Source organism: Parambassis ranga, chromosome 1 (genome assembly GCF_900634625.1).
Source record: "Parambassis ranga chromosome 1, fParRan2.1, whole genome shotgun sequence".
Classification (NCBI taxonomy): Eukaryota; Metazoa; Chordata; class Actinopteri; family Ambassidae; genus Parambassis; species Parambassis ranga.
Window position 1 is genome coordinate 3,362,544 of NC_041022.1, and position 27,806 is coordinate 3,390,349.

Sequence of the window (27,806 nt, forward strand, 5' to 3'; positions counted from 1 at the left end):
CACACAGGGTCGCCACTGTTATATATTGATATGCAATCTCATTTCCCAAAAATAATCTCATCGCTTGTTCTCGCTGTCATCTGCTCCTGCAGCATCCAGTCACGTGGCAGCCGTCCAAAGAAGGCGACCACCTGATTGGACGCATCACGCTAAGCAAGAGGTCTGCCATGCCCCGCGAGGCCGGCTCTCTCCTGGGGCTGAAGGTACCAGTCAGACCAGTCTCTTCACGGAGTGTTCCTAATCTGTAGAGAAGTAGTGATGTTGTCTTGTAATCACTCTCACCTTTGTGTGCAGGTGGTAGGAGGGAAGATGACGGAGACAGGAAGACTTGGGGCCTTCATCACCAAAGTCAAAAAAGGCAGCCTGGCAGATGTTGTGGGACATCTACGAGCAGGTGTGTCCATAGGCTGAACATCTGTATGACTGTAACCAGACAGAAGCACACATCGGATTATATGCTGGGAGATGGGCCACCTCAGATTATGAGCATCCCAACATCCTAAATACACCCATGAACTTCTCTTGGACTCTCAGATTCCCTGCTGTCAACCTTTTATGCCGTCACTATCTTGTTTCCAGGTGACGAAGTGCTACAGTGGAATGGGAAGTCGTTGCCGGGAGCAACCAAGAAAGAAGTGTACAACATCATTCTTGAATCCAAGGCTGAGCCTCAAGTGGAGATTGTCGTTTCGAGGCCTATAGGGTAAGATAAACGTTATTGATGTGTAATAATTATCATGAATGTATCTCAGTGATGTTTGCTTCTCTGACAGACACTTTTTAATGTTTCCTTCCTTCGTCAAAAGCTCTATCCATCGAATTATGTCCAAAAACTTCTTGAGAAAAGTGTATAGAGCGTATCAGTAAGTAGATTTAATGGGTGGAGTCACTTCCCTGTGCGTCTTCCCTGAAATCCTTCAGATCCAAAAGAAAAACCCCCCTTTTTTCTCCAGCTGTTCTGTTCTCCTCCACTGCCCACCATGTTAGTATGTAAATGTGGATTTGATGGACTGCTTTCTCTTCTTCTTTTGTACAGCTGTTTGCTACACATTCATCTTTTAAAGATGAATGTCTGCTGGATATAACATAGTAAGCCCTGTGTAGATCTGCTCGTTTGCAATGACTTTTCTTTCACTTTTCGCAGAGATATTCCAAGAATCCCAGAGTCCTCCCACCCGCCTCTAGAATCTAGTGAGTGTTTACATTGGCTGGAAATGTTATTGCTAATTTATTCCTTATAAAATTATACTATGCAAACTCAACATTTTCATCCAACCCTCAGCAGGCTCCAGCTCCTTCGAGTCCCAGAAGATGGACCGTCCATCCATATCGGTCATGTCCCCGACCAGCCCCGGCACCCTCCGGGACCTCCCTCTGGTGCTGCCCGGACAGCTTTCTGTGAGTTCTTGGAGGAGAAGAAGAGGTGGGTTGTGACTGGATGTAGACTCTTACAGAAGGTAACCTGAACTTCATTTCAGGTGAAGCTGTGGTACGACAAAGTGGGCCATCAGTTGATCGTCAACGTTCTTCAAGCCATAGACCTGCCGCCACGACCAGACGGACGACCCCGGAACCCCTACGTCAAGATGTACTTCCTGCCGGATAGGAGGTTAGTTTATAGCATTCATTCATCTCCAGACAGAAGCTAGCCCTTAGGTGTTCACTGTCCTAAACTCTGCGTGTGCACATCTGTGTCCCAGCGATAAGAGCAAACGACGAACCAAAACAGTGAAGAAGAGCGCAGAGCCTAAGTGGAATCAGACCTTCATATATTCCCATGTTCACCGGCGAGACTTCAGAGAGCGGATGCTGGAGATCACAGTCTGGGATCAGCCCAGAGTCCAGGAAGAGGAGAGCGAGTTCCTGGGAGAGGTGAGTGGCCTATCAGCCTCGTAGCATGAAGTTACCACCACCATGCTTCACTTCACTTCGTTAGCCGATGAGCAGCAGCAGACGCCGTGCTCAGAGTTCAGTCTGTGTTTCATCAGAGAATATTTTTCCTTTAAATGAAGTCTGACTCCTCCTGGCTCTCATGTGTCCTTTTCTGGCTTTGGGCCAGCTGCTCTAACAACGAAGGCCTGATTGATGGAGAGCCGTAGTTTTAGCGAGTTTTTGATGTCCTCCTCGATGAAGGACTTTCTCCTCATTCACACAGTTTTGCCAGATGGTGAAGAGTCCTTTCATTTTACAATAATTGGGGCCACTAATGGAGACTCAGAGAGTTCCTGGTATATCCTGGAGGTATTCAAAAGAGGTCTGGACATATTGTATCCATGGCTGTGGCCAGGATCTGAGAAAGTCCTTCAATCATCTTTTCCTGGCAAAACTGTATCAAACATGATTTTTCGAGCAGCATTTTTTAAAATGTAATCTGTAGCAGAGACGCTACCTTGACAGGCACGTACCTGCTTAACTGAAAATCCGATTCTTTCAAACTCCAGGGGCCAACGTGGTCACCAGTACAGCTACATATCTGACTAAGTTTAACTGGTTTATGCATCTCTGACAGCACATCCAGCAGTGCGGTGCACTTCATGTCCACCGGTGATTTTCTCGTTGGCCTCTCTTTGTCTGAAGCTCTCTGAATTCACCTGTCTTCTCTCAGATCCTGATAGAGTTGGAGACGGCCTTGTTAGACGACATTCCTCACTGGTATAAACTTCAGACACACGACGTGTCCTCCATACCTCTGCCCCAGCCCTCACCGTACCTCCCACGCCGACACGTCCACGGAGACAGCCCCAGCAAGAAGCTGCAGAGTACGTCTGTCTATGAACAGTGTTACCACAGGCTGGTTGTCGTTTAACCTGCAGCGTGTTTGAGTGTGTGTTTGCTAACCTCTCCTGAGCTTTCTCTTTTCTGTCTCTCTCGATGTAGAAGATTCAACCTTACCCTGTCTTGTGTGTGTGTATGTGTGTGTGTGCACGCAGGGTCTCATCGCATCATTGATACAGAGTTTGATGATGGTTTGGTAGTAGTGGATAAAGGTGGGTGGGGGTCCTGATTACTGAGCATTTCTGTGTAGTAGTAGCCTGTAGGTGTCCAGCACTGGGTGAGAGAGCATCTTACGCACCCTCCTTATGCGTCTTTTTTATCTCATTTTTTTTTTTGGCTTTTTTTCTTTAAAACAAATTGCACACAAGTTAAAATAATTAATTTGAGCTGTATCAGCAAAAAGCAACGCTCCAACGAGTTTTGCAATTCATCACGGTATATCTGCTGGGCTGCAGATTAGCGTGCAGTGTAGCAGCACTGAGGCTGCAGTGAACAGTTCCTCGTCTTCTGCTGGGCCGTAGAAACACCGGAGCACCGAGTGCATGTCCGACTGTAGAGCTGCAGTAGCTCGCTGCCATTCTGCTGCATGCTGTAGCCCTGCCTGGCAGCCGCTCACTTCACTGAAAGGACACTGAAGACGTGTTAGTCTGGTCAGTAGAGTCACTACAACTGCTTTGCTGTTTGCCTGTTTCTGCCATGCCTGTGTCAGCTCCTCAGTTCACACGTCGTTTGGTTTGTTTTGGCCTTTTTTCGAAATGTCAGGTGGGCGTGTGACAAAAACACTACGTGCTGTTTTATTCTGATGCAAAACACTGACGCAACCAATGCACAGGGTCATGCTTTCCTAGTGCTAGCTATGATACAATAATATCACATCTGTTTATAATCAGCTGCAAATGCTGAGAAGAAAAAAACAGTCAGAAGATTTTTTTTTTGCAGAATGAAGCACGTTCATCCCAAAATATCTCTAAAATCCAGAAGTGTGGTCATTTAGGCGTCATGTTGTGTCAGCTTAGCTTGGCAAATGCTTTTTTTTAACACTATTTACCCTGAAGTGCATCTTGGGAGTTGTAGTTCTCCATATACATCAGATAAAAAAGGATAGGTTAAGATCAGATTAGATAAGATCTGTGGAGTGGATCCACTGCTCCACCACTGAGGAGAATGGATGCAGTGAGCAGCCACCACGGCAAGCCTTACGGCACAGAGCTGCATTTCTGTCAGCACCAAAGAAGACGAGCCAGTCCAGCTGAATGGAGGCGTCCAGAACTCTGAGCCACATCTCTGTGAAGACAAAGATGCAGCAGTCTGAACATTTATTCTAAGAAGTACAGGATGATGAACACCTTGGCCTCTCTCAACATCAGACCTGGTTGAGGATTAGAAGCCTGTAGGCACTGAGCTGCTGGTGGATGATTCTGCTTTTCTAGACACCAACACCGCTAACTTGGATTCTTCCACTCTGGTTGTACTGAGAACAGACTACACACTATGCTGACTCACTACACCATCTAGTGGTTCAAAGTGGTATTTACCTTTATTCAAACAACACTTAGAGGTGGTCACAGATCTCAGGTCTGGCAGTCATTGCAGAAACAGTCAGCTTAGCTCACATGAGCAGCTAACATGTTGGCTAGCTGGTCATTTGCCAGTAAAACATCTCAGTGTGATGTTTTACTGTCTGTACAAGAATGGCATCTGTGATGTAGTGAGTAGCACAACACTCACAACTGGTGCATCCTTATCAAGGAACAAACAAAGAAACAAACTGCCTGGATGCGTGTGTATTTTACACATTTGTATAAATGTGTGTGTGTACTTTGCAATCCATGTTGGATCTATGTGTGTGTGTAGGTGCAGAGCGTAACTCCAGAGAGAGAGAACGAGGCAGCACGCTGGCAGTGCCTGAGCAGCAGCGGCCCGTCCAGCACCGCTCCCGCTCGGTGTCTCCGCACAGAGAGGACTCCTGCAGGGCTCGGTCCCGGCCTGCACATGTGCCCATGCAAAGGTCAGCATCACCTGTATGATGTCAGTGGAGACGATGTAACCACAACCTCAATCTCATATTTATGCATTTACTGTTGTGAGGTAGTAAATTTTCATAATAACATCATAAAAATACAGCAGAGCTGTAATATTAAGTATTGCTATAGGTGTCATTTTGGTAATTGATTCAAATAAATAGACAATAGTCCAATAGTCATGGGCCTGGGTGGACAGGTAGAGCTGGGCGTCGTCTGCATAGTGGAATCAAATGTTTTCTAAAGATTTGACCAAGAGGAAGCGGGTAGATGAAGAAAAGAGGTGGGGCCCCAGGACAAAGCCCAGGGGAACACCACTGCTGACAGGACAGGGTTAAAGTTTATCAGCGAGGTATGAATGTAGCCAAGTAAGTGCCGTGTTGGTGATTCCAATAGAGGCAAGCCGGTTCAGGAGGATTGTGTGTGAGATTGTGTCGAAGGCTGCAGTCAGATCAAGGAGGATTAGTCAGGAGAAGACGGTTAAGACTCCAGAGTCGGCTGCTGTCAGGAGGTCACTGTGATTTTTATAAAAGCCGTCTCTCTGAACTGTGAGGTAGATGGAAGCCAGGCTGAAGCTTCTTGATCTCAAACCTGCGCCACGTGTGTTTTTTTACACAAACAACGTGGAATTAAAAGAAGAGGCGCTGCAGTTTGAACATGACTGAATATAAATGACCTCCATATCTACATCAAATCTACTTTGTTGATTTCATCAGGAGTTTGGATGAGATCCACCAGAACCGCCACCACTACCACGAGCCCCACCTGGAGCACCAGCGGTCCGGCGACTCGGACTACGAGTACTCCGAGGACAGGTAGCCTGTTGTGTGGATCTGTGTCAATACATTCTATGTGAAGGTGATTTAGCAGGGCGCATAAATGGTTAAAGGTCTTACAGAGCCCTGACGTGTTAATATGTTTTTACAAAGGCTAAGTTTTGCTTTGATTGTATAATGTGTTCTTACCAAACTACTAATACTACTAACAGTGTGAAACTAGTCACCTCAGCGTGCTCTGCTGTCGACAGCGGATCAATGAAAATCTCAGACTTATGATTTTCTGGTTTTCTGTCATTCATAAATTCACTTTACCTGTCTGAGTTTCCATCCTCTTCTGTTGTGTTTTCTCGGGTTGTGTTTCATTTGTTCACCCATCGTCATGGCAATGACAGTGAGGTCCTGGAGATGCACAGGTCTATCCGGGGTGGGAGTGCCGAGTGCCTGCACACAAACAGGTAAACCACCATTCAGCTTTATTTTTTTGTATAACTGTCCCCATTTCCATCATCACTATACTTTAACTACGTCATCTTAACACACTTTACTGTGCAATACCAAAGGAATGTGTAGATTTAATCTCTGTAGTTTGTGCATGAAAACTCAAGTAAGCACACACTCATAAATTCATGTCAGACCGACACACACACACACACACCCTGATCAGTGTTTGAGGGGATTAGACCTGCGCGCTGCCTGACCTCAAAGAAGGAAAAGCTTTTTTTGATTAATTTCTTTTATTTTTTTTTCCTTTGAATGTGTTCTCTCACAACATTTATATATATATATTTTTTTTCTTGTCTTCCTTTATTTATTTTTTTTACGTGCATGATCTCCACTCACACACCCAGGGGCGTAGGTAGATACAGCAACACACTCCCCCCCAGAATGCCCCTGTTAGTAAACGGTATCCATAAAGACATTTACAGGTAAGCGTGTAGCGTGGACGGGCGGTCACCCATCTCTCCGTGCCTTGTCCAAGCCCCCCCCACCCCCCCCACCCCCCCAGACTCATTTGTGGACGTGGTGGGCCATTTATAGCTGCTGCAGTGTTGTTCCCATGCAATAAATGGCCAGATGTCTCCCAGACCGCTGCTGCTTGTGTTTGCTTTGGGTGGCTTCTGTTATGTTGCTGCTTACACTGAGATGATGCTCCATACTGGTATTCATGTACATGTCGTAGCCTGTCAACTACAAATCATGTAAACTGGACATCAGCTTGTGCAAGTTTTTAAAACAAGCTTAGGCTACGTTCAGACTGCAGGCTGAAGTGACCCAAATCCAATTTTTTTGCCCATATGTGACCTGTATCTGATATCGTCATGACAGTCTGAACAGCTCAATTCCAATTTTTTTATATCCGACCCAGGCCACTTTCATATGTGCTCCTAAATCAGATACGTATCCGATTTTTTGCAATGCGACCTCAGTCTGAACGGCTATGCGGCACATATCCGACGTTTGCGTCAGTGAAAAGCGACAGACGTCACAATTCTGCGACACAGGAGCGGGCGGACAAGCGGTGTTGTTAGCAACAAGCGTCTGTTGCCAGGAAGTAGAGCCCGACTCCAACGCGCTCGCTCACAGATGAGGGAGATGTCGACTGTCTTGCGACATGCAGCACAGTACAGACGGTCATACTCCTAATAATCAAAGGGTGGAAATTGGCTACGTCACAAAGAGAAAGTGCCAACCTGCATTCAAAATAAGGTCACACCCACTTCTTCCTGCAGTTATTTTTAATTTACTACCTACCTAAAATCAGAATATATTCAACAAAAACAATAAGGAGTCATCCAAATAAATCATTTGCTGCCAGATGTTCGCTGTAAGCACAGACAGAGTTTGGTGTTTGTTGTTATTCCGGAGCCTCTGCTGCACCGGTTGAGCTGTTTGAATGTGTCCTTCTGTGTGTCCTGGCTTCGTGGAGCTTCACTTAATGTTGTGTTTGTGAAGAGCACATGAGCTGCAGTTTATGGGCTACAACATAAACCACAGCGATTGTCCTGTAATAGATTTACCAGATGTTGATCCTGGCGTTATAATCAGAAAAATCATTATCATCAGTCGTATTTACCTTAATGCAGTCACCTCCATTCCTCCCTGTCTGATCCGTTTTATAGATCGGCCGGGTTTCCTCGCCACACGCCGCCTCGGCGGCTTCAGATCTGTAGATTGAGTTATATAATCAGCATTACATGTAATCTCTGTCTGTATACTGTATGTGAGTGAGGTCAATCCACCAGAAGAACTGCCTGTTACATAATGAAGTCCTCACTCTGAAGCAGCTCGCAGCTCATCTCATGTGTTCATTTGGCTCTGCGTGTGCATGTGTGTTGTTTCCGGTCACCATCAGCGTTTATCTGGAGTACTGAAAGCTCCCCGTTTCATGTTGTGTTTCCCCTCCTTTGTGTATTGTGTATTTCTGTCAGCTGCATGTGTCATTTTTTTTTTTTCTTCCTGTGCTTCTCTTGGTGCACGCGGGTTTTCTGGGTACAGCGCCACCCTACCCGCATGCCTAAAGAGCAAGCCGCCCCACAGACAGGAAGTGGGCGGCACCTTGCCTCGTAGCATCCTTACACACCGTGTGCTCAGGTTCACTGATGAGGTCACGGTTAGGTAAGCACACTCTTCACACACACACACAGACAGACACACACACACACACTCCCTCTCATCACCCGGCCTTTTTCTTTCTTTTCCTCTCTGAGTGTTTTTTGAGCTCGAGCATGTGCTGGCAGAAGCAGAGCATTAAACGCACACTCCTAAGCGCTGGTTGTGCGTCCGTGCGAGCCCTGAAATCATTGCGCGATGTCATGACACGACCATCTGTTAGAAACAACTGTCACAAAGCAGCATGACGTGACACAGGACAAGCACACAGCTGTGAGCAGAGAAGTGTAAACTGGACCACTGGCTGCTCGGCTCTCCTCCACACACACACACACACTCACCGCCCCCACTCCCACTTAGAACCTGGTTCCCATGGCAACCCACCAACCTCCCATCACAGTGTATGGCCGTGAGGAATGACTGGCTCTGATATATGGAGAGTCAGAGGCGTCACATGTTACTGCACAGTCTGACGGCCTCCCCTCTCTCTCTCTCTCTCGCTCTCTCTCTCTGTTTCGTCTCCCGTCTTTATTTTTCTGCTTTCGTATTTTTTCTTTTGTCTTCCTCCCACTCATCATCGCCCTCTCCTTCCATCCTCTATCTCTCTGTCTCTCTCTCTCTCTCTCTCTCTCTGCTGCCATGTTGTGGCGGTGCAGCGACCTGCAGCCGTCGTTGGACAGAGTGAGGAGTGCCAGCACCACCTGTCTGAGGCCAGACACCAACTTTCACTCCCCTGACAGAGAAAGGTATTAGAAAAGAGAGCCGGGTGATTTCTATTTTATTCTACAGATAATCATTCAGATCACAGACTTGGCTGTTTGTCTTTTTTTTTTTCCTGACTGCATGTTTGAGTCAACATGTTGGGTTTTTGAGGAAGCTGCATGTTTTCACTCCAGTTCATACCATGTGTCCCTTTCATACATGAGTGAATTTGTCATTGTAGAATTTCATAGAAAAACAGTAGCTTTACTTAAAGACAGAAGATAAACCAGCAATTAATTCATTAATGACAGATGATGTCAGAGCCTCTATAACTGCATATACCTGAGGGACTGCAGCTATAGTGCTGAACTTCTTCCAAGACTCATTCAAACATGTATTACTGCTGGTGGTTTTTGGAGAACAGAGGGTTAAATGAGATACAACATAAAGAAACAGAAAGCTGGTTATGCCTCAAACTTCACAGTATGTGATCAGTATGAGCTGAAGTAGATAGCAGCAGAGACAAAGTAGGCTACAGAAGCTTAGGCTATGAAACACAGCATCCGGGAAAAGTTTAGGATGCACCAGATTAAATAGGGTCAGGAGGCTGAAGCAAGGCAACCGGACTTTAAGAAAATCCTGCAAGTCCAGTTGCCTAGACCAGTCCAGTTGCTCCTCCAAGCAGCCAAACGTCTTAAAGAAACTTCTACAAGTCCAGATGCTTCAACCTCCTGAATGAAGGTGACCTGGATGACTCTTCAGCAACAGATTAAACAAGAAAGCTTTGGAAAGGCGCACATTCAAAACAAGGACACAGAGACATTTCTACTTAAAAAAAAACAAAAAAAAAACATGACAATGCTAATCTGTGTTAGCAAGTTAGCATCATTGTTGATGTAACTGTTCTGTCACTCAAATTAGTCCCAAAAAAAAACATCACCAGCCCCGGGATGTGGGAAATAAAGTGGTTAGCTTAGCCTAATCAAACCTGGTTAGCTTAGCTCTTATGTCACAGGCTGAGGTTTTGACCAATCAGAGGAGAGCTCACCTGTAGGGAAATGCACATGTCTTCAAGGTTTGTGTAATTACTCTTACTACCAGAAGGGGGAGACAAACGTTCTGCTCTGTAGCTTTAAATATGAACATTGATTCTAGTGTGTAGCTGCTGCATTTAGCACAAAACAAGGGAACATTTGGACATGTTCTCTCCTGCTTTTCGTTATGCTAAGCTAAGCTAACCATGTCCTACTTGCATCTTCTCTAATGAGATAATGCTGATTTCACAGATTTCTCACCTGACTTGAAACACTGTCACTTTACTCACTAACATCCTGTCCTGGTCTCCCACCCTGGGATGTCCCTCCTCCTCCTCCTCCTCCTCCTGCTCCTCTGTAGGTACTCCAACTCTTTGCCAAACAAGACTCCCCCAAGTCCCAGGATCTTAGTAGAACATGTGGCCCCTGAAGAGGACAGGTATACCAAACCTGCTCCCCTCTGCTGCCCTTTACCACTGCAGCTCTGCTTGTCTGCTTAAACCTCCCTGACACCCCCTGACACCTCCCTGACTCCTCCCTAACGCCTCCCTGACTCCTCCCTGACACCCCCTAATGCCTCACTGGCACCTCCCTGACACCTCCCTGGTGCCTCCTGATGCCTCACTGACACCTCCCTGACTCCTCCCTGACACCCTGACACCTCCTTGATGCCTCCCTGACACCTCCTTGATGCCTCCCTGACGCCTCCTCGACTCCTCCCTGACGCCTCCCTGACTCCTCCCTGACACCTCCCTGACTCCTCCCTAACGCCTCCCTGACTCCTCCCTGACACCCTCCCTGCCTCCCTGACTCCTCCCTGACACCTCCCTGACACCCCCTAATGCCTCCCTGACTCCTCCCTGACACCCTCCCTGCCTCCCTGACTCCTCCCTGACACCCCCTAATGCCTCCCTGACTCCTCCCTGACACCCCCTCTCCTCCCTGACTCCTCCCTAACGCCTCCCTGACTCCTCCCTGACACCTCCCTGACACCCCCTAACGCTTCCCTGACACCTCCCTGACACCCCCTAACACCTCCCTGACTCCTCCCTGATTCCTCCCTGACACCCCCTGGCGCCTCCCTGATGCCTCCCTGACACCCCCTGGCGCCTCGCTGGCGCCTCTCCTCTCAGCTGTATATATTTTGCACTTTTTTCCTCCTTCCTGGAGATATTTGTGATCTAATCTGTGTAATCTCTCTTTAATTCTGCTGCACCTGCTTCTCTGCTGAGCTCCTCATCCTCTTCTCTGGCTTTAACAGCACTTCCTTTACTCTTAGTGGGAAAAACCAGCATGAGCAATAATCAATTCTCGCTTTTGTAGACCACTAAAACCAAAGTAAAGCCTCAGTTTGAGCCAGTGTGTCAGTCAGTACTCAGGTTTTCCATTCTGTGTTCCACATTGTTCCACATTGTGTTTGTTTTTTCCTCTCTCTCTCTCTCTCTCTCTCTGTGGCTGCTGTTTGCCAAAAAAACAAAACAGGCAGTGCAGCAATTCATCAAGTCCAAACTGTCAAAGAGGCAGCAAAAAAAGCCTGGAGGGGGACAGGTAAGATCATCCATTCACTCATTCATTCAGTGGGTTTCATGTCCTCTCCTCAGCCTCAGCCCTGCTCTTCTCTCTGACTGTACACAGCAATGTTGGTGTTTGTGCAGAATCATCTTCAAACACACTGCAGCTCAGTATGAATGGTGTTCACGCTAAACCAGAAGCTCGTATGTAATGAGGCCACGTGGCTAAAGTAACCTGCTATAATGGCCTTTAATGTCCACAAATGAAGATGGAGGGATGGATGGTGGCTTTACATTTCATTCTACACTTTCCTCTAGGAGGCTGGTGTTTTGGGGCCGCCATGGGCCTGTTGCTGTCTGTCACTGTAGAACTTTATGACACTATAATCACAACAAACAACACTTCATTCACAATAAACAGCGTGTTTGTTTACTACGTGTCACATAATGTTTGTTTGTTTCACAGGACTGTCATGGAGGCCACCTTTTCTTAAAACTTTTCTTAAAGGGCCGGCGCACAGTTTGTTTAGTGGCCTCCTAGAAAACCACCTGCACCTGATGCCCTAGTGATGAAGGGTGCATAGGTCATCGCAGCCATAACTCTCCTGGCTCTGACACTTGATGTTATATTAAACCGGGGGGCGGAGCTAAACTCGCTGTCCAGGCTTTATGCTAAGCTAACAGACGACTAGCTCATCACATCAGGAGCAGAGGTTATATAAGCACTTGCTGACGTGCTGGAATGCAGCTCTACAGACTGACTTTAAACACACCGTGTGGTGTTCACTGTCATGTCCTCACTACAAACAGTGTTTTTTTTTCCTTCAGTTGAATGTTTCTGTTTTATCTTTTCTTTGTGTTCGCTGATGACAGTCGTATCCAGCCCACCTCTATCCTGAGAGGCAGTAGAGGGAGAGGGGGCCCACTGAGGCCCTTTGGACAGACTGTCCTGTCAGGGTCCTGTCCTAACTCACCACGGCTGGACAGGTGCATGCTGTAGCCTGTAGATCACCCCCCCCCCTCCCTCCCTGATGGCCTCTCCTCAGTGTTATCGTACCGCACCACTCCTCCTCTCCTACCTTCACCTTTGACCTGCTTCTCTCACTCAGTTTTGGGCTTCACTTGAACATCATGTAATTGAATCTAATTTCCTGCCTTTGTGTTTGTGTCACCATCTCTCAGAGCACACCCTCATGGCAGCCCCTCTCCCACGGGGACTCCCTCGTCAGGTCGCAGGGGCAGGCAGCTGCCGCAGCTTCCCGCCAAGGGCAGCAGCATAGAACAAGGTAAGTTCAATGTGACAATATCATGTCTGGAAGTTACAGAAGCTTCTGTTGGAGGGGTTATTTCCTGTCTTAAAGGTGAAGGTTTTTCCTCATGGAGCTCATGGAGCCCAAACTAATTTCACAGAGAACCTGAAATACAAAATCCAGGGCAAAAAAAAACCTCCATGAAGAACTTGCAGCAACTCACAGCACACAGTGACATTTAGAGATGACCTAGATCCGGACCTCAACGTTTTTATCGAGTCAGCACTCCTCTGTAAGGAACCAGCACAGAGGAGGGCTGTGTTATCACCGACTGCTGCAGCAAACACATGCATTTCAACATCTGTTCCTAGCAGCTCTTTTTAACTCTTTACATACCATAAAGAAACACTGTTTCCCCCCTCTCATCATGCTGACTCTGAACCATCCACAACACAGACACATAATGCTCCACCTAGTGTCAGGAACCAGATCCTGCACCCTCAGCACACAGCAGTCCAACCAGAGATACACAAAAAACAACAACAACAACAAAATGTACATAAACCGGAGTCAGAGTGTTCATTTCTCCACACCTGTGTTACTGAAGCTCCACATGCTACACATACACAACTATTTACATTTTACAGCCTCTACAAACCTGATCTGCACATATAGCTGTAGAAAGCTGCAGATCACCTTAATGATTCAATTCAATTCAGTTTTATTTATATAGCGCATTTTACAATCAGAAATTGTCTCAAAGCGCTTCACAGAAACTCAGAGCGTGAGACCCAGAACCCAAACCCCCCTAAGAGCACTGTGGCAAGGAAAAACTCCCTTTAAGAGGAAGAAACCTTGAGCAGGACCCGTCTACTTAAGGGGGAACCAGTCCTGCTGCTGGTCGGCCGGGTACAGGAGGAGAAGAAGAGGGAGACAGGACAGAGAGGATGAAGGAGAGAGATATATCGTCAGTCCATAAGTAGTGATAGTAATTTGATAGTAATCACAGCAAAGATGAGCAGCAGGGGCTAGTGAAGTCGATGAGCACAGGAGAGATCAAGGGCCGGACTGCAGGTCAGTATGCAGGTCTTGGGACCTGCAAAGAGAAAGAGCGAGAGCGAGAGGCACAAAACTACGAGGAAGACAGTAAACACAGATTATGAGACGATATTACCAGTATGAGCCAGACTGAGGAGAGTAGAGGAGAGGTCAGAGGGTTAGGGGGAAACTGCTCAATGGATCATGTTTGTGCCCCCCCGACAACGTAGGCCTAGGGAGAGTTCAGGGGCCGGACTGCGGGTCAGCATGGGTGTTGAGCATTGACAGTAAAAACTATGGACAGAGCCTCCGTGACGTCACCCGTTTGTTTCTGAAGAGCCGTTTTGAGTCTCAGTGGGAGGTTCCGGGACGTTGATGACCGCCGCCATGTTGGCAGCGTCAACTAAAACTCTGAATATGGACAAAGAGGGGGGGGCACGAGCGGGGTTTAGGGGGGCGGGCGATCGTGGGAGCAGGAAACTCACGCTGTGATACGTCAACCGTCTGTCACTCAAGCGGCAACGCCCATAATTAGGCGTAATTTTAAGTCCGAATACAATTTAAACGAGTGAGTTGTAAAAAAATTCACCCCCCCTACAATTGACACTAGAAGAGAACCTATCATCTGAGACCACAGCGATTTTTTGTACCAGGCCGTAAACATGTTCTTTTCTGCTGTGAAATCGGCCATTTTAACATGGGCGTCTATGGGAAATTACTCGCTTTTGGAGCCAGCCCCCAGCTGTTGCAGCGTGAATTACAAGTTTTGACACTTCTGCATGGGCTTCAACTTTGAGCCCCGAAGGCTGCCGCTTGGTGTTGAGACCTGTAAAGAGACAGAGAGAGAGCGAGAGCAAGGCATGATGATGTTTTTTGTCATGTGGCTGTGGATCACATGTGAGTCAATTATGGCTGATGACTGATTTTTATTCCTGTTGGTGCAAACATTTTGTTTTTGGAGAAGTTTGATTGAGACGTCGATAATAAACGGACTCTGATGAAGTTTGATTTAGATGTAGTAATACTTTCACACACTGTGGACTGTTTGGTCCACACGGTGCATTCAAGTACTGTCAGTAAGAAACAACTGTGCCTGTATAGCTTTTTGTTTTTCAATTCTATTTTTAATTCATTAACTGAATTAGGAAACGTCTTCTCTTGTGCTTTTTTCCCTCTTTTTCCTCACACTCTTTTCGTCTCAGCCCTCGTGGTGGAGGAGCGAGCCCGACAGCTGCAGATGAAAGTACATTCCTACCGGCCTTCAGCCTCCCACGACCCTGAAACGGACCTCAAGACCAAACGGGAGGTCAGTCTTTCAATCCTCTGATCATCCTGTCTCATTTTTTTCAATTACAAGAAATCACTCAGCTTTTCCTCCTCCTCCTCCTCCTCCTCCCGCAGATGTACGCAGAACAGAGGCGTAGCAGCGACAACATGTCGGCCAGATCTTCAGACAGCGACATGAGCGATGTGTCAGCACTCTCCCGAGCCAGCAGTGCCTCCCGCCTCAGTAGCACCAGCTACATGTCTATCCAATCAGAGCGACCCGGAGGACGCCTCAGGTCAGTCACCTCTGTCTGTTCAGGACACATTTAATCATCAGTTCTCTAATTTATCTGTTTGTCATCTGCACGCTAACCAATCTGTTCCTACCTGCATGTTGCATGTTCTCATCCTTCTGCATGGTCTGTTTCCTGTGTCCACACACACACACACACACACACACACACACGACTGGTGGAAAACAAACCAGATCCAAGTCATTAGAGGACGAGAAGAAGGACAGGCGGATCTCGTGGGGGGTGAACGGAGAGGAGGACAGGAGGAGGGCAGCAGGGAAAAGACGCTTCTCTGAGGAGCTGAAGCGCAGGAGACACACTGTAGCAGGAGACACCAGGGAGTCCAGGTAAAGAGATCCCAAACTGATGGTGACCACGGCAGACCATCCACCTTCTCTCCAAGTCCCAGACAACAACAGTTAGTTTATAGACGAGGATGTCAGAGGTCACATCAGGGGACTCAGAGTCTCGCTCACCTACCTGAACCCTAAAGTTTTAGGTTCACACATTATTTTACTCTTTATCTGTTTTCAAAACAGGATTATGGACTTATAAATGAAAGGGGGACAGGTCTTACTTGAATTTCCTCATGTTTATGGGCTGCATCATCTCCAGAGACGTCTTTAGGGACTCAACCAAGTCCAGCCGTCCTTCATTAGGTTGCTGTTTGGAACAACATGATCTGGAGGACAGAAAGGTTTTGGGTGTTTATGAGGCAGAGGGGGTCTCATGCTGCATTCAGGGCACAGTTGGATATTATGATATTTTTGCTTAAATACAGACATTTACATTGTCTTCAGCTGAAATGTACCATTTACAGTCTCCATGGCAACACCACTGTTATGTGACATCAGACGACTTTGTATATTTTTACTCTAAGTGACATCTATAAGTGACATCCTTAAATGGGAAGTCAGAAAAAAAACGAGACATAGGAGCCACCTTGAACACAGCATTATGAAACATGTGGGCGTGGTGCATTATGGGAGATGTAGGTTCAGGTATTTTTTTTAAACAAACATACCTGACCCTGAAGTAAAAATATGAACAAAAACAAACACATGGACACTTTTGTTTAAAATACGATTTGACAAAATCTAGATCCAGAAAAACATCATCTCTGCCTGTTTAAATAGTGTTTAAATATAACAAACATTTGCAGAAAAGAAGTCTGACCTAAAAAGTAGATAAAAAATAAATCCCACACACACACACTCCCAGCTGACCAGCAGCGGTGTGTGTTGACAGGGACAAATGACCCTATCCCGTTGGCCCTCAGTGGGCCAGCTGGTGATATAGTGCAGCTTATTAGTCGGCTAATGTATTGAGGTCTGGGAGGAGGAGGGAGGGAAGGGCTCAGTTCTTTACAGCCTCGCCGCAGATCAATCTGAAGCGAGTGCTATAAAAGCACAGCCTGCGGCCTCTGACACACTTTGTGGACTCAGAGGTGAGAGGCTTTCTAAAGTTTGTTAACAGTGGAACGCCACAAAACAAGGACAGGGCCAAAAGTATGCGGACACGCTCCGCTGCCTCCATTAGCAACTGCTTCTGCTACAAGGTCTCACTTTATCCAACACATTTTCGCCTTAAAGGGACAAAAAGGACATTTATGATGAATGATGTAAACCGATCCCATGTTTTAAGGCAGTATGAATCAGTAATCTGGGCATGTCTGAGGGCCTCAGGTCGGAGTGGGATATTAGCATCTGTATTCAGCAGATAATATGTCTGCTTCAGGCCAGTTTGATGGTAGCTCATGGAGAGCAGCGGGACACACGGCAAGCCGTCTTTTCCTCATCTTCAGTCTTGCCATCATCCTTTATTTTTAATTGATTTCCAATAATTCATTGGATTATCTGCCTTTTGTTGCAGCTGTTTGCCTCTTATCCAGGAACAGGTGTTTTGCTTGTTCTGGAAGAAAATGTTCTAAAAAATTGAACTTTCACAATAAAATGACACAAAAACCTAAAAGACCCAAAAACAGCAGCCATAAAAGGCATGTAGGCTGATCAATCTTGTGCACTTTTGTCTGTGTTTGCTTATGTTTGTGTATATTTTTGTATATTTTTGTGTGTTTGTGTGTGTGACCCCCACCTCTGCATGTCTCAGATACCTCCTTGCATGCATCCTGTGCTGTGACTGTCCGGACCCGCTCCTCCCTTCAGACCTGGATGCTCCCCCTCCATCCTCCCTCAGCTCTACCCGCCCTTCCCTGACTCCCCTGCAGGGGGCAGTGGAGAGACCTCAGGCCGCCCTCCCACTCCCCACTCGTTCCCTGGCCCATTGGTCGGTAGCTGTCAGGGGCCCACAGGGAGTGGAGAGTGTGGGTGATGGGGGCAGCGTAGCTGGACTCTCCTGCAGCACGCTGACCCCCTCTGAGGGGATGGACATGCGACAGCTCCTCCGAACCCCTGGGAGGCAGCGTCGGTTGCTGGGTAGATGCTGCACGTGTGTAGTGGCTCGTTGGAGAAGAATAAACTCTAATACATAATATGAGCAGCTTTTATTTGGTACTAATTCAAGAGACGAGAGGCCAAAATCTTTAACATATAACTTTGTCATCATCATTTGTTCGTCCTGTCCTGTTTGATTAAAAATGTCTGACATCTCCATTAACCCCACCTGTTGTGAGACCCTCCTGTTTTTTGTGTTCTGTCAAAACAAAGGTAAGAAGGATGCATCAGCCCCTCCCTGACGCATGGCATGCCTCACAGTCGCTCACAGACTTCTTCTGTTTCCCTCTTTAGTCGGCAGATGCGGTCGTCGATGGGCCGCAGCATGCTGAAGAGCTCCAGCGTGAGCGGGGAGATCTACACGCAGGAGCGCACCGACGGCAGCCAATCAGACACGGCGTTGGGCACGGTGAGCGGCGGCAGCAAGAAGAGGCGCTCCAGCCTCAGTGCGAGGGTGGTGGCCATCGTCGGCAACCGCCGCAGCCGGAGCACTTCACAGATCAGCGGGCCTGGTGAGTTGCCGTGGCAACCCTGAAATCTGAAGTGATGGTTAGAACATCCAAGGTGATATAAGTTGAGCTCCTGTATCCTAAACACACCTCTGAAGAGGGCGCAGCGATGCAGAGAGGACGCTGAGTCCCCTCACTTTCACAACTTCGTCCTGATACCTGAATCTCGGTGCTCGGTGAATCTGCAGGCAGACATTAAACCAGGACACAGCTGCTGGTTTTTATACAGCAACACAAAGTAGTTTGTGTGTCTCTGACCTGTAATGCAGCTTTAAAGGAGCAATCTGTAACTTAGATTTAAAACATTACAGAATATAACAAACGTTCTAACAATATTTACGTACTGTTTCCAGTCCAAAAAGCTGTGGTCAGGAACAGACCAGGCCAGGTCTGTCTGTCCTGTCATCATGAACACAGATCATGCTGTCAGCTCTGGGTGTGACTGTTGTAGTCGACTCGTTCTGATCTTAGTAAGTGTGGCTTTCATGCTGATACTGAAGGCGCCCATCCTTTACAAACATGAGCAAGCATGCAGGAACATTCCTCTGCTGCAGAAATGAAGGTCTGTGGACAGGATCCGAAACAGAAGCAACAGCGCCCCCTCTGAAACAGCAACAACAGAAAGTTACTGTTACTTTGTGGACTCAGCCTTTAATTTTAAGGTTTAAGCTCCAGCTAAGGACAAACATGTCCACACTCTTTGTCCCGAGGAGTAAAGTGTACCCTTAGTTCTGACAAATCATTTGAACATCCAGCTGAGAGCTCCTCTCAGCTCCAGGGCCTGCACTTCTCTTCTTTGTAGTGGACATAAAAAGCTATTAGAGAACATTAGGCCTGCGGAGGGTGGATGGTGGGTGGGGGGGGGGTCTCATCCCTCTGTGTCTGAAGAGAGAGACGAAGAAGTAGGTTTAGATCAGACGTTGTCTTTAATCTGAAGAATCAGTCCTGGTGGTGATGGATGCCAGCAGCAGCAGGTAGGTGAATATCGGGGGTTTTGGCTGTTTTCTTCTACGTTCGGATTGTGACTCAGAAGGTGGATGCAGAACGGTCCGTGACGCCATCGTGGTGTATCTTGTATGCCCAACAATATCCTGTTAACGACCGATGACAGATTCATCTGAACGTGGGTCGAGCTGCAGACACACACAGAGCCTCTACGCAGAGCTGCAGGATGCCTCGTTTTTCTGGCCACCGGTGAACCGCCGAGGATCGAAGGCAAAGAAAAGAAGGAGCTCCTGCAGCTGCAGCTTTTCGTTTCATTCCTGTCTCTTTCCTCTTTCATCCAGAGGGGAAGAGTAAGAAGGAGAAGGGAGCGCCCATCCAGAGGAGCACAGAGACCGGCATGGCTGTGGAGCTGACCAGGAACATGAGCCGGCAGCCCAGCAGGGAGTCCAACAACGGCAGCATGAACAGCTACAACTCTGAGGGAAAGTCAGTAACCAGCCGTCCTTCACCTCTCTGTACACTGCAGAGTAAACAGAGTCTAACATGCAGAGCGTGAAGCACAGAGTCATAAACACCTCTCCGTATTTCCATATTCCTGTGTTGTGGTGATGGTTTGTACAGAGATGCTGACGTGTTTGTGTTCTGTTAGTTTGATCTTCTCTGGAGTGAATCTGGGAGCCAGCAGTCAGTTCAGTGACTTCCTGGATGGACTGGGACCAGCTCAGTTAGTGGGAAGACAAACGCTGGCCACTCCTGCTATAGGTATTTAATTTCTAGTTATTAAAAATACATAGATTTTAAATATACTCAAATATATTTTCAGTATTTTTTTGTAATTAATGTATTATTATATATTTAATTTACTTATTTATTCTTCCTTATTTGTATTTTGTTATTGTTTATTGTTTCTCAGCCTTCTTCTGTCTGTGTTTCCTAGGTGACATCCAGATCGGTATGATGGAGAAGAAGGGTCAGCTGGAGGTGGAGGTTATCAGAGCTCGAGGACTGGTACAGAAGCCAGGGTCCAAATCTCTCCCTGGTAAGAACCCGATCTGCCTCCAGATACTGAAAGAACAGCTAATCCCTGCAGACTCCTCACATTATTCTATCATACACATACTTTGTAATCCAGTGCACACACTCTGCTCTCTCGGCTCCCGTAAAGATACAACCAGCTGTGAGAGCGGAGCCGCCGTGTTTCTCGCTAATGGCTTTTTTATTGTTTTCCCTCCGCCTTCAGCTCCATATGTCAAAGTCTATCTGCTGAATAATGGAGCGTACGTAGCCAAAAAGAAAACCAAGATTGCACGGAAAACACTCGACCCGCTGTACCAGCAAGCGCTGCTGTTCGAGGAGAGCCCGCAGGGGAAAGTCTTACAGGTGAGGAGGAGAGAACGTTCATCACAGAGTTAAAGGCTTGTTCATGTAAACTGACAGGAAATGTGTCCCTCCAGGTGATCGTGTGGGGAGACTACGGCCGCATGGACCACAAAAGCTTCATGGGAGTAGCACAAATCCTGCTGGAGGAGCTGGACTTATCAAGCACAGTCATCGGTTGGTACAAGTTGTTCCCACCGTCCTCCTTGGTGGATCCGACACTAGCGTCCCTGACGCGGCGAGCTTCTCAATCGTCGCTTGACAGCTCGTCCGGACCGGCGGGGGTCCGATCGTAGTGGACCAACAGTTTGACAAAATAAACTGCAGAGAGAAACAAAACAAAAGAACATCAACACGGCAGAAACGTAGAACAACAACAATCAGAAGAAAGCTTTGTTGAAATCTGACAATCACTCCTGCCGCGGTTTATTTAGTCTGTCGTAGGGAGCGCCACGTTTCAGTGTTTCATGTCCATTCAGAGCAAAATCTCATCGTGTTTCTCTCATAGCGACGAGTGTCAGACCGAAGCAGGGTGGTTTTTATCAACAATAGCAAAGAAATGTACGTAAGCATCGGAATGTATGGACTCGAGACAGAGGCAATCACCCTCCACGCCTGCAGGCGGCGCTGTCCTCTCTGCGGTGGCCTCCTCCAGAACCCCCAGATAGACTGCCAGCGTGCGTGGGGTTCCTCAGTCTGGAAGCACAGGGCCTTCTTCTGGTGCCTAGACCTCGAAGCCGCATCACTAGTCCCTCTCTCTCTCTCTCTCTCTTTCTCTCTCTCTCTCCGTCCTCTTTTCAACATGTTTACCGTGGCGGCTCTGACGCCAACGCCGCCGGCACCACAGCTGTTCATTTCTTTCCCTTTGTTACTTACTGGCACACAATGTTTTTACAGTGCTCACGATCATGTTGTCAGTCTGGTGTGTGCATGGAGAGAAAAAAACAAAACAAAACACAAGGGACATAAAAAAAAACAAAAAACAAATGAGGATGACGTGTGTGCAGGTGTTATGCAGTGAGGGCGATTTTTACACTCCACAGCAACAGATTCATTTCACCGCCGGCCTGTCGTCTTTGTATAGATGTATGTTAGGGCCAAATATGTCACAAGGGTACGTCACTGTAAAAACTAAAAAAGATGATATACCGAAGAGGGTTAGTGCCACTGTGTGTTTTTAATTTGTTTGTTCTGATTTTTTAGTTTCTGAATTACTGGATTTGTTTTAAAGTGCGCAGTAATGCGGTTGCTGTACCGGTCAGTCTACGTTCCTACCCTCACCTACGGTCACAAGCTCTGGGTAATGACCGAAAGAATGAGATCGTGAATACAATAAAAATGCGTTTCCTCCGAAGGGTGGCTGGGCGCTCCCTTAGGGTGAGGAGCTCGGTCACCCGAGAGGAGCTCGGAGTAGAGCCGCTGCTCCTCCACACTGAGAGGAGTCGGCTGAGGTGGCTCGGGCATCTGGTTCGGATGCCTCCTGGACGCCTCCCTGCGGAGGTGTTCCGGGCATGTCCCACTGGGAGGAGACCCCGGGGAAGGCCCAGGACGCGGTGGAGAGACTGTGTCTCTCGGCTGGCCTGGGAACGCCTCGGGATTCCCCCCAGAAGAGCTAGAGGAAGTGTCCGGTGAGAGGGAAGTCTGGGTGTCCCTGCTTAGACTGCTGCCCCCAGATAAGAGGTAGAAAATGGATGGATGGATGGATGTTTGAAAGTTCTGACAAAGTTTAAAAAATTAAAGTTTAATAAAAGAGAATTTATTAAAAAATCATTCTGAACAAGAAAGAGAAAAAAGTTTAGTGTTATGAAAATAAAATGCAAAAATATATACATATATACAAGTTTATAATTGTGACACTAGCTCTAACCCTCTTCTGTCAGGACAGGACCATCTCATTTTTAGTTTTTTTTTTTTGGTGTGTATGTGTGTGTGTCGGGGGCTCTGTCAGCCCCGGCCCGTTAGGATTTTTTATCCAGCCCTGAGTTTCATTTTGTTTTTAAACTTCAGCACAAGCACAAGAGCTTGATTTTTTTACAACAAAAAGTTTAACTTTTTGAAAAAACAAACAAACGTGTAGTTTAAAAAAAAAAATTTAAAAATTAAAAAAAAAAAAATCCCTTCACTGGTTCCGTTGTCTGGATATCAGAGGACAGACAGAAGAGACGAGCCGCTCACAGTTTCCCTTCGTGCATCTCTGTGAATGTTAAAATCTAGACTGGGACACACCAACACTCATCCTCCGTTCGGAACCCCCACCCCTTCCCGCTGACTCACCTCCCACCCGGGAGGGAGGCAGGGAGGGAGGGAGGGAGGGGGCGGGGCCAGCATGACTCTGGAACCCGTTCCAAGCTGCATGCACATTTTTTGTAAAACAGATACAGAAAAAAAAAGATCTAGATACGTGTGTTAGTTCCACATACTGTAGGGCCGCTTGTATGTTGCATGCAGTTGTACAGTTTGCTTGTACTTGAATATTAAAGAGATGAAACCAAGAAACCGAAGCCATTCCCATGAAGACATCTGAACTGCAGTCTGACTCCGCGTCCCTCAGTCCGGTGCTGAATGTCTCTCAAAACCGAACCCCAACATTGATGTCTCTCCTTGACCCCCCCTGGAAGCTGTACTGTACTGTACTGAGCAGACCTCACAGGCCCCTTACTGTTACTCCACATCATAGTATACCTCCAAGGGGCTGAGACCATGTAGGAATAAATGTGTACAAATCAGATCTATGGAAATATGAATTATGTCTCAACATAATGATTTCAGATGTTATCTTATAAACACAGAGAGTCACACACTGTAAATATACTCGCAGGGTTTTCATCGCAAAAGGGGGCCAAGTCAGAGATCCTGGAGCGCTTTAGGGACCACGCAGTGGAACAACACTATGGACTGCACACACACACACACACAGAGGCACGGTGTACCACTGCTGTAATAGGTTGTTGAACACGTCTTTGTGTCTGAGCCTGGGCCAGGGACGGTCAGTCCCCCCTCAGAAGACGGTTTCTGTTCATCGTCCGGTGAAGCTGGTTTTTCTTTTCTTTTCTTTTTCTTTCTTTTTTTTTTGTTGTCAGTATTAACAGGAAAAAAACATGCTGATTGTTTACAACTTCTGTGTTCCACTGAAAGAAGAAAATGAGAAAAAAGTAAAGCATTCACTGCAACATTTCTTGTTTGTATAACAGATGTGGCTCAAATGATGTGTATGTTTTATATATATATATATATAAAAAAGTTCATTTTTATTATTTACAAATAAAAAAGAATGTGTGGAAAACATCCTCGTGTTTTATTTTCTATTGACGTCATAGGGTGAAAGGTCAGTGTGGGAAAAATAATATTTTACTTTAGTCCGTTAAATGTTTTGTTTCAGAGCAGCTGAACTTATTATATCAATAACGATAAAGAGACGCATCAGATATGATGTGTGAGAGCAGAGACCGACCCTCTGTGAGGAACACATTCAGCTGCAGATGACGTCAGCTGTCTTCACAGACAGGAAGTGGTGACACGTTGTCCGTTTTATTCACAGTCTGTGGTCCGTCAGCAGCTCCATGACCCACTGAAATACAGTGAACACTCACTCTGTCAGCGTTCCTTAAATCAACACATTTCTAAACACACTAGTTTAGAAATGTGTTCATTTAAGGTCTGGAGTCTCTTGGTCTAGTTTTCAACAAGTTTGAGTCTCATAGTCAATCACAAGTCAGGTCTCTGTGCAGGTCAGTAACTAACATTTACTTTTAGAGATGTTTTCATGATTCTTCCACCCTGACAGGATCCACAGTTCCAGAATGACTGAATCCTCCTCACAGCATCATACTGCCACCACCATGTCTGACTGTATGAAGCCTGTTCTTTGGGTTCTAGCCTCTCCTTTCTGTCTCCGCATGAAGACAACATCTCTGTGAGCACAGAGCTCTAGTTCAGCTTCATCTGACCAAAGGACTTCGGTCTGGGTGCTCTGTCTCCAGGTGGTCTCTAGCAGTCTTCAGTCTGTGTGCTCTGTCCCCAGGTGGTCTCTAGCAGACTTCAGTCTGTGTGCTCTGTCTCCAGGTGGTCTCTAGCAGACTTCAGTCTGGGTGCTCTGTCCCCAGGTGGTCTCTAGCAGACTTCAGTCTGGGTGCTCTGTCCCCAGGTGGTCTCTAGCAGACTTCAGTCTGGGTGCTCTGTCTCCAGGTGGTCTCTAGCAGACTTCAGTCTGTGTGCTCTGTCCCCAGGTGGTCTCTAGCAGACTTCAGTCTGTGTGCTCTGTCCCCAGGTGGTCTCTAGCAGACTTCAGTCTGGTTTGGAGGTGTCTTCTCTGCAGTCTAGACAGTCCGTTCCTGTGCAGGACTCTAGTGACGGTCTTCTCTGACTCTTCAGGTCCAGACCTGGTTCAGTCCTTCACTAGTGTCTCTGCAGCTGTTCTCGGCTCTTCAGACTCATCTCTCACTGGTTCTCTTTCCAGAACCTTCCACACGTTTCTCTTCCTGTCTCTGACAGTCTGCTTCTGTTGGACTCCCCTCTCACAGCAGACTTGAAGCTCTCTGATGAACTTGTAGGTCTTCTCCTGCTTTGTTTAACAATCCTTTTGATCAGGTCTGAACTTGTTTCTGTCTCTTCTGTCATGAAGCTTTCATACTGAATGTTTCTTGTTCCACTGTGTGTGTGTGCTGCAGGACTCCACTCCTCACTGGAAACGAACAGTGAAATGAACAAACAGTTTTACTTTTTGTTGACAGAAACATGTGACACAAACGCTGCACCACAACTCTCTGGTTACCAAAGAGGAAGTCGGCCCACCATGTGACCTCACACATGATGCAGAGCAGTGGAGAGCTTGGGAGATTTATGCTCCACATCCTCTCGTTAAGTTAGCAGAGGGCCCCCCGAAACAACATCTGCAGGCAATCTCCACCAACCCTCCCACCACCGTCACCCTCTCCATACCAGCCAGAACCCCTCGCCCCCCCCCCCCCCCCCCACCCACCCTGGGGCCCCCTGGTTCCCTCCGCAGGTCACGAACTCCTCGTAGAAAAAAACATACCCGTGGATCGGGCGTGTCAGAGGCCATGATGAAATTTCCATGCTGCTCCCAGGAAAAAGATGAATTAGTCTAATCAGGTCAAAGGTCATCATCATTTTAATAAGCTCGACCTTCCCAAAGAAACTCAACACAAACAGAGACTTTGGGAAAAGAACAGGACCCGGAGATGCCTGCTGTTTTTCATTCGGATGCTTTTTAACTCACTGAAGATGTGTGACGGGGTGACACAGGAAGTGACCTCATGTGACACCATGATAAGATGGAGGGCTGTTAACTCACTGCTGCTCTTCCTGGAAGAGGAACCACGGGCTCAGTTTGATCGTCTCGATGAGAATCTGTCACGCCCCTTACTCTCTGCCTCAGACTGATGAAGGAGCCTCATCACTACGACCTCGGCCCCGTCGGAATCGTTTGTTTCAGGATGATTTCACTTCACCGCCTCTTTATCAGAAGATATACACTGAACCTGAAAACTGTCCTCCTCAGCCCGAGGAACAGAAACAGATTACTGTGCCTCATGACGACCCGGCCAGGAGGCAGAATACAAACTATAAGGACACAAGACAGAGATAACTTTAAATAAATAAAATATTTAAAAAGTGCACAAAAACCATAGAACAATTAAAAACTGACAAATGAGAGCCAGTGCCGTCAGCGTCAGACAATTTCTCATCATTTAAAGCAGCGAAAGAGTGAAACTGTTTCTACTGTCACCAGCAGGTGGCGTCGTTTCACAGGAAGACGGGAGAGGCGGCGGGTACAGTGCAGGTAAAAGAGACAAAGTGTAAACACACACACACACACACACACACACACACACACTGTCAGTGTCACAAAGGAAACAGGCTCGAGTCCATCCAGAGCGAACCACGCGACTCTTGACTTTCAAAATAAAGTTCACCCGAGTGAAATGACCACGTGCCACGTGGTCGCAGGGTGGCACTGACGTTATTTTTGTTTTGTTTTTTTTAACTTTGATAACTAAAATCAGATGTACAAAACGCACGCGCGTGCACGCGCGCCACTCGGGGCCTCTGAATTAAAATAGTCTGATACTTTCTGCAGATGTGCGCGCCGCCGTCCTCTGCGGCTCCTTTTCCAGAACAGCAAGTGGAAAATCCATCAGGAGCCGCGTCACCTGATAGGCTGCTCTGAACGCTGCAGTTCGGAACTTATTTTGGGGGAAATGACATTAGACTCAGAGCGGCGGTTGCTCATTTGCATCTTGCTGCTTCGGCGCGCAGCTGCTGCTGCTGCTGCTGGAACACGCGGCAGCGCAATCGAAGCAAACGATCGGCTCCACGGAGGCGCGTCTGACGCGTACGCGCAGCTTCGTGTGAAGCAACAGGTTTCCGTGAATTGTCTCCTGACGGACACGCGGTGTGATGTGGTGAGAGTGGACAGCTCCGCGCGCAGGACAACTTTACGCGCGGCTGCAGTGTGACTGGGAGGGAGGTGGTGGTGGTGGGGGTGCGGTCAGAGTGTGACGGCGCACCGCGTGCCTCGCGCTGCTTTCACTCTCCAACTCCGCGCCTGTTAGGGCTGCGCCACGCACGTGTGTGTTATTGTTCGTCCCGGCAGAGCACACGCATGCTTGAGGAGACCTGCGCGCACTTGACGCCCGCTTTGGTGATGCCATGCCACGGAACCACAGCGGAGACGAAGGCGGCACCGGGCTCTGGATGAGGACGTCGCCGGGACACCGTACCGAGGGCTACGGCTTGAAAGATGTGGAGTCCGGGCGAAGGATGATGATGATGAACAACGCGGGAGACGGTCTGCTGTCAGCCGCCGCCTCCAGCACCGCCACAGCGGCAGGTGCTGCGGGCTCCGACAGTCTGAGGGGGAAGCAGGGAGCCCGGCTCAGCCTGCTGGGGAAGCCGCTCATATACAGCGCGCAGAGCGGCCGGAGGAACGTGCGCTACCGGCGGCTGCAGAACTACCTGTACAACGTGCTGGAGAGACCGCGAGCCTGGGCGTTCATCTACCACGCGTTTGTGTGAGTGCTCCTCTTTATTTGCATGTTTGATGTGGAAGTCCGACACCTGTTGTGATCAGTGTGTGTGTGTGAGACTTCTGCTTTCTGGTCCTCAGCGGGGAGTTTTTATTTTTTTTTGCTGATTAAAAGCTGAACTGTGGGTCAGTTTGTCTGCTGAAGGTGAAGAATCAGCAACATCTCCAGCTGTGTGTGTGTGTGTGTGTGTGTGT

General features: G+C 47.5%; 2 protein-coding genes across 12 annotated transcripts in view; both read left to right on the forward strand.

Annotated features, from left to right (window-relative positions):
- Positions 1–21,988, forward strand: part of LOC114449295 (regulating synaptic membrane exocytosis protein 1-like) — a 58,681-nt gene extending 36,693 nt beyond the window's left edge. For 2 of the 7 annotated variants that reach the window (XM_028427241.1, XM_028428716.1), the window contains 23 exons: positions 93–203; positions 295–394; positions 580–703; positions 1,145–1,191; positions 1,283–1,398; positions 1,479–1,609; positions 1,701–1,872; positions 2,606–2,759; positions 4,630–4,783; positions 5,513–5,611; positions 5,968–6,030; positions 8,842–8,931; positions 10,283–10,360; positions 11,404–11,469; positions 12,615–12,718; positions 14,923–15,026; positions 15,122–15,282; positions 18,027–18,244; positions 19,528–19,672; positions 19,836–19,948; positions 20,124–20,225; positions 20,427–20,566; positions 20,641–21,988. In XM_028427241.1, coding sequence (XP_028283042.1) covers positions 93–203; positions 295–394; positions 580–703; positions 1,145–1,191; positions 1,283–1,398; positions 1,479–1,609; positions 1,701–1,872; positions 2,606–2,759; positions 4,630–4,783; positions 5,513–5,611; positions 5,968–6,030; positions 8,842–8,931; positions 10,283–10,360; positions 11,404–11,469; positions 12,615–12,718; positions 14,923–15,026; positions 15,122–15,282; positions 18,027–18,244; positions 19,528–19,672; positions 19,836–19,948; positions 20,124–20,225; positions 20,427–20,566; positions 20,641–20,859 — 2,811 coding nt within the window. In that variant the 3' untranslated portion in view covers positions 20,860–21,988. Of the gene's footprint in view, positions 1–92; positions 204–294; positions 395–579; positions 704–1,144; positions 1,192–1,282; positions 1,399–1,478; positions 1,610–1,700; positions 1,873–2,605; positions 2,760–4,629; positions 4,784–5,512; positions 5,612–5,967; positions 6,031–8,092; positions 8,192–8,841; positions 8,932–10,282; positions 10,361–11,403; positions 11,470–12,614; positions 12,719–14,922; positions 15,027–15,121; positions 15,283–17,388; positions 17,990–18,026; positions 18,245–19,527; positions 19,673–19,835; positions 19,949–20,123; positions 20,226–20,426; positions 20,567–20,640 lie in introns of those variants that run through there. The other 5 variants (XM_028427977.1, XM_028429540.1, XM_028430285.1 and 2 more) reach the window with 5 other exon arrangements.
- Positions 21,989–26,995: 5,007 nt separating this feature from the next.
- The window catches only part of kcnq5b (potassium voltage-gated channel, KQT-like subfamily, member 5b), an 84,847-nt gene continuing 84,036 nt past the window's right edge, over positions 26,996–27,806 (forward strand). For 3 of the 5 annotated variants that reach the window (XM_028393769.1, XM_028392912.1, XM_028394577.1), the window contains exon 1: positions 26,997–27,597. In XM_028393769.1, the coding sequence (XP_028249570.1) occupies positions 27,236–27,597 (362 nt within the window). In that variant the 5' untranslated portion in view covers positions 26,997–27,235. Of the gene's footprint in view, positions 27,598–27,806 lie in introns of all 5 variants that reach the window. The other 2 variants (XM_028395388.1, XM_028433120.1) reach the window with 2 other exon arrangements.